The sequence below is a fragment of the Anguilla rostrata genome, chromosome 19 (genome assembly GCF_018555375.3).
Source record: "Anguilla rostrata isolate EN2019 chromosome 19, ASM1855537v3, whole genome shotgun sequence".
Taxonomy (NCBI): Eukaryota; Metazoa; Chordata; class Actinopteri; order Anguilliformes; family Anguillidae; genus Anguilla; species Anguilla rostrata.
The window spans coordinates 2,291,297-2,296,371 of record NC_057951.1 but is presented as its reverse complement, the minus strand read 5'-3'; the positions used below and the strand labels follow the sequence as shown (position 1 = coordinate 2,296,371).

General features: G+C 40.7%; 1 protein-coding gene across 3 annotated transcripts in view; it reads right to left on the bottom strand.

Moving 5' to 3' along the window:
- Nucleotides 1-2,378, bottom strand: part of LOC135245720 (protein NLRC3-like) — a 111,258-nt gene extending 108,880 nt beyond the window's left edge. The window contains exons 1-4 of one of the 3 annotated variants that reach the window (XM_064319008.1): nucleotides 2,220-2,378; nucleotides 1,387-1,497; nucleotides 901-1,011; nucleotides 465-534 (exon numbers count right to left, since the gene is read on the bottom strand). In XM_064319008.1, coding sequence (XP_064175078.1) covers nucleotides 465-534; nucleotides 901-1,011; nucleotides 1,387-1,497; nucleotides 2,220-2,278 — 351 coding nt within the window. In that variant the 5' untranslated portion in view covers nucleotides 2,279-2,378. The remainder of the gene's footprint in view (nucleotides 1-464; nucleotides 535-900; nucleotides 1,012-1,386; nucleotides 1,498-2,219) is intronic. The other 2 variants (XM_064319010.1, XM_064319012.1) reach the window with 2 other exon arrangements.
- Nucleotides 2,379-5,075: the final 2,697 nt, after the last annotated feature.

Genomic DNA, 5,075 nt, shown 5'->3' with positions numbered 1-5,075 from the left:
GCCGGAATGACTACCGCTTCCTATGACTTACTTTATTTTTACTTATTTGTATTTCTCAAATTTTTTAAATAACTGCTCTTTATATTCTTCTCTCTTTTAATTTGAATTCATATCTTATATTATTTTATATTATTAGTACTATTATTTTTTTTAAATTCATTTTTTCTGTATATAATTATTATTGAAGCGTTATGTTGCACAGTCTACAAGGAGTTTGTCGCACCAGCATTTCACTGTATGTATGTATATGCATGTGACAAATAAAGCCTTTGAACTTTAAAATATTCTGTTTGGAGAAATCCAGTAGCATCGTTTATGGATCCTAAAAAGGAATCCAGTCTATCTGTGAGCCAAAGAGGGCCAGAGCACTCTACAACTTTAATAAACCTGATTAGATATTCAATCTGATCGTTTGAAAGTCATATTAACTTCAAATATTGAAATAGGAAAAGAATATATCATACCTGTTTTGTGGAGAACAGTTTCTCTGAACTTATCTCATCTGAACGACTTAAATCCAGTGAGCAGTGAATCCTGTCAAAAAATCATGAGACACAACTTAGTTAAACTCTTTACTGCAGCTCTAACTCAGCACATGGAGACAGAGCTTCTTCGTTAAACTCATCCTCTTACTGCAGCTCTAACTGACAGCACAAGGAGAAAGAGCTTCCAGTTAAACTCATCCTCTTACTGCAGCTCAAACTCACAGCACATGGAGACAGAGCTTCCAGTTAAACACATACTCTTAATGCAGCTCTAACTCACAGCACATGGAGACAGAGCTTCCAGTTAAAATCACCATCTTACTGCAGCTCTAACTCACAGCACATGGAGACAGAGCTTCCAGTTAAACTCATCCACTTTCTGCAGGTCTAATGCAATATGAACGTGTTTCATTACCTTTGATCACCTGTGAACTCTCCACTAAAGTAGACTGGACGATGCATTGAACGGTCACTCTTCATAGACAGACAGCTGGGTACAGGTGACCCAGCCCTATCTACCTGTACCCTGTGAACAAAACATGGAGACAAAGATTTCAGTTAAACTCATCCTCTTACTGCAGCTCTAACTCACAGCACATGGAGACAGAGCTTCCAGTTAAACTCATCCTCTTACTGCAGCTCTAACTCACAGCACATGGAGACAGAGCTTCCAGTGAAAATCATCCTCTTATTGAAGCTCTAACTCACAGCACATGGAGACAGAGCTTCCAGTTAAAGTCATACTGTTATTGCAGTTCTAACTCACAGCACAAGGAGACAGAGCTTCCAGTGAAAATCATCCTCTTATTGAAGCTCTAACTCACAGCACAAGGAGACAGAGCTTCCAGTTAAACTCATCACCTTGCTGCAGTTCTAATGCAATATGAACGTGTTTCATTACCTTTGATCACCTGTGAACTCTCCACTGAAGTTGACCGGATGACGCATTGAATGATCACTCTTCATAGACAGACAGCTGGGTACAGGTGAACCAGCCCTATCTACCTGTACCCTGTGAACAAAACATGGAGACAAAGATTTCAGTTAAACTCATCCTCTTACTGCAGTTCTAACTCACACAACATGGAGACAAAGCTTCCAGTTAAACTCATCCTCTTACTGCAGCTCTAAATCACAGCACAAGGAGACAGAGCTTCCAGTTAAACTCATCCTCTTACTGCAGCTCTAACTCACAGTACATGGAGACAGAGCTTCCAGTTAAACTCATCCTCATACTGCAGCTCTAACTCACAGCACATGGAGACAGAGCTTCCAGTTAAACTCATCCTCTTACTGCAGCTCTAACTCACAGCACATGGAGACAGAGCTTCCAGTTAAACTTATCCTCATACTGCAGCTCTAACTCACAGCACATGGAGACAGAGCTTCCAGTTAAACTCATCCTCTTACTGCAGCTATAACTCACAGCACATGGAGACAGAGCTTCCAGTTAAACTCATCCTCATATTGCAGCTTTAACTCACAGCACATGGAGACAGAGCTTCCAGTTAAACTCATCCTCTTACTGCAGCTCTAACTCACAGCATATGGAGACAGAGCTTCCAGTTAATCTCATACTCTTACTGCAGCTCTAACTCACAGCACATCCAAATGTGATATAAGGCCCTGTCCGCACCTATACGGACTAATCTGAAAAAGTAGATATTTACTCCTCCGTTTAAAAATAAAAATTGAACTCACAGCACATTAACTCTCTGATTCATGCATTTTTACCTCTTTCTCGCAGGGCCGTGGGTTCCATCGTCAGTCTCGGTCATCTTTGAGGAACTCATTTTAGAAACAGCACCCCCTGTCTCAGGACACCTGAACACACCAGATCAGATTCACAAGTGGGTTCTGACCCAAATTGGCAGACCTGTAAATACACACAAGAAGAACATGATAACGCACAGACATAATAATACACTGTGAGGGCCACATAATGTAAATGTGTAACACAAAAAGGTAATTAAATTACGTTTGGTGCATTAAAATATGTATTCACATTTACGAACACACACTTATACCAAGAAACATACTATCATTCACGCAACAGAAAGGCTGGGCAGCAAAATACATACATACCAACCGAAATTGGACATATAGACACCTATTCAATCAATCTTGACTGTGAGAGAGCTATCCACACATATGTTTGGCCTGTCCATGTAGTGCATTCTTATACACACAGGGCCAAGTGACTTGAAAGAATGGAGGAAATATTGGGTAGCATTGCTTTGGAATACATCTTATTTAATTTCGGTGAGGCAAGATAGCCTATATTGTTTGTAGTACCGTAACCTGGCGTCATTTTGATATCAATACTTTTAATGGCAGGCCTGGAGTGGTCTTGTATGTGTGAGTAACTTGGCATTTTTGTACATTGAAAACATGTTTTTTTATGAGATATCATTTCTTTTTGCAAAGCATTTTATTATGAGAGTGAGAAATGCGAAGTGACCCTGTAAGAAACGGTTGTGGATTATGGCTATCCTTGTGTGAATTTGTACAGTCTGATGAGCGTGTACCGTTTAGCAGTTTCGGTTTGCTATATATGTAAAACAGTGGCTGTGACACTGGCGTAAGTGTAAACGCAACAGAAACGCAGGTGACATATGGCCAGTGTATGTACTCGCGGATTTGACGGCCATCCAACGAGCCTTGATTGAGAAAAGAATCAGCAAGCCCGTAGAATTAGAGCTCCCTAGGTCGCAATTTGTGTACCCTGCTGTCCTGCTCCGTTGTCTGTTATTTCATGGAGATGCACTTTTAGTGTTTGTAAGGTTTATAAGGCATTTTGATAGGCTTATCTGCAGGTGGGAAACCTCTTCGCTGTTTTGCTAAGCTAGAACCGGAAAACTTGATAGTGGAGAATAGGAGCAGACACATATGTCCCAGCAGGCTTTGCATATGAGAAAATAACAACAGCGTGAGAGAAATTAGGATGAAATGATGAAATTGCGTAGTTGAAACAATATGTTTTTAGCACAATGGGCATGTAGGTGAAGGTTGACATGATCACAGACTATAATGCGAAGTAAATGAAGTGACCATGAGCGAGCTTAGTTTCCTTATGGTATGGAACGGTATATATAACAGTCGGTATAAAACATTGGCTGTTAAAGTGGAGGGTTAAGTGACGTGTGAATTCTATTGCACTGATGTGCTTTTCTCATGTTCAGTACTAGTAGTTATACTTATGAGTGAGTCATGATTTTAAATGTAATGTTTTAATGGGGAGTTGCAGAACGTACATACGTAGTAATTGTTTGTATGTGGCTAGATAGAGAACAGGGCGAGGTAACATGAATGTAGAAACGTGGCGTTTGCTGATAAGAAGGTATTGTACGGTAGCCAAGTGAAGAAATATAGTTAGTAGAAATGGCACAGTGGTGAACTGGCGTAACTTTTTAATAAAAGGGATACATTTGCCGTAATGAAATGCATATGGGTGGCCGTGAGTGAGTTTTGGTAAAGAAAATATAAAAGCGTAAGAAAACGTTAGTGTAAAAGAGGAAATTATCTGCCTGAGGGCGAGGCGGGATTCAATCCTTCAACCGGAGGTTTACCAGTCTGTGACTTTGTTAGTGCAGCACCATGACATAGCTATACAATGCATGAAATATCATTAGCAAACCTGTCCGTGGTTTTAAAGAAGAACACAGGCCAGTAAGCACAGAAGAGCTCCCGTTGAATCCATATGGCTTTGCAATATTGTAGCCGGTTAATAACTGAACGTGCAGACGGTACGTCATAATGCAGTGTATACGTTCGGTGAACAGCGGGTAGATATGGTGCAAAAGCAATAATTGAGAAGTAGTAGACAATTATTAGTGAGGGTAAAAATAGGTTAAAGAAACGTGTCCTTAGCTGGGCTTGAACCTAAGACCCCATGTTCCCAAGACTGTGACCTTAACCACTAGGCCACAGGCAGATTAGCTGTTTAAACAGGAAATGTTTCAGAGTAAAAAGGTATGGGTATTTTGCGTGTGTATGCGAGTTTTTGATTGGGTCGTGAGGGTGAGGATTTGGCTGATGTCGGTAAAATGTCCAATGGGGAGACATGCTGTTAGTGGGATAGGCAGCAGGGAAAATAAGAATGAGAAGAAGAAGAAGAAAAAGGATAAAACGCAAAATCCCCTTAGTTCGGGGCTTTATTGTGTGGACATGTGAAGTTGTTTATGAAATCTGTCTGTTGAAATGGAGTCAGAATGTACAGAATTTAATGTTTTTAAGGGCTGAGTGTCTGTGGCTATTGTGGTTATTTCTGTGGGGAACCCTGAAAAGTGCCAAACTCTCGGTGCTGTATAGGTATGGGGCATGTCCCCGCCAAGGCATACCTGCCATCCCAATAATGAGTCCTTTGCGAAGTATCGCAATTTGTATGCTGCCTCTTTAAGAGTTGCGCTCAAGCAGCAAACAGGTGGTGACGGGCCAGGTGATAGGTTTTTTGAAATAGACTGGGGGCAAGAGGTAGCAACGGAGAATGGAGTAAAGGGGAGTCAGCAGAAAATAATCAAGAATCCTGAGATTTGTTGGTGTTTTTGTTTGGATTGTATTTTTTTCAATCTACAATTATTCAACACAGCT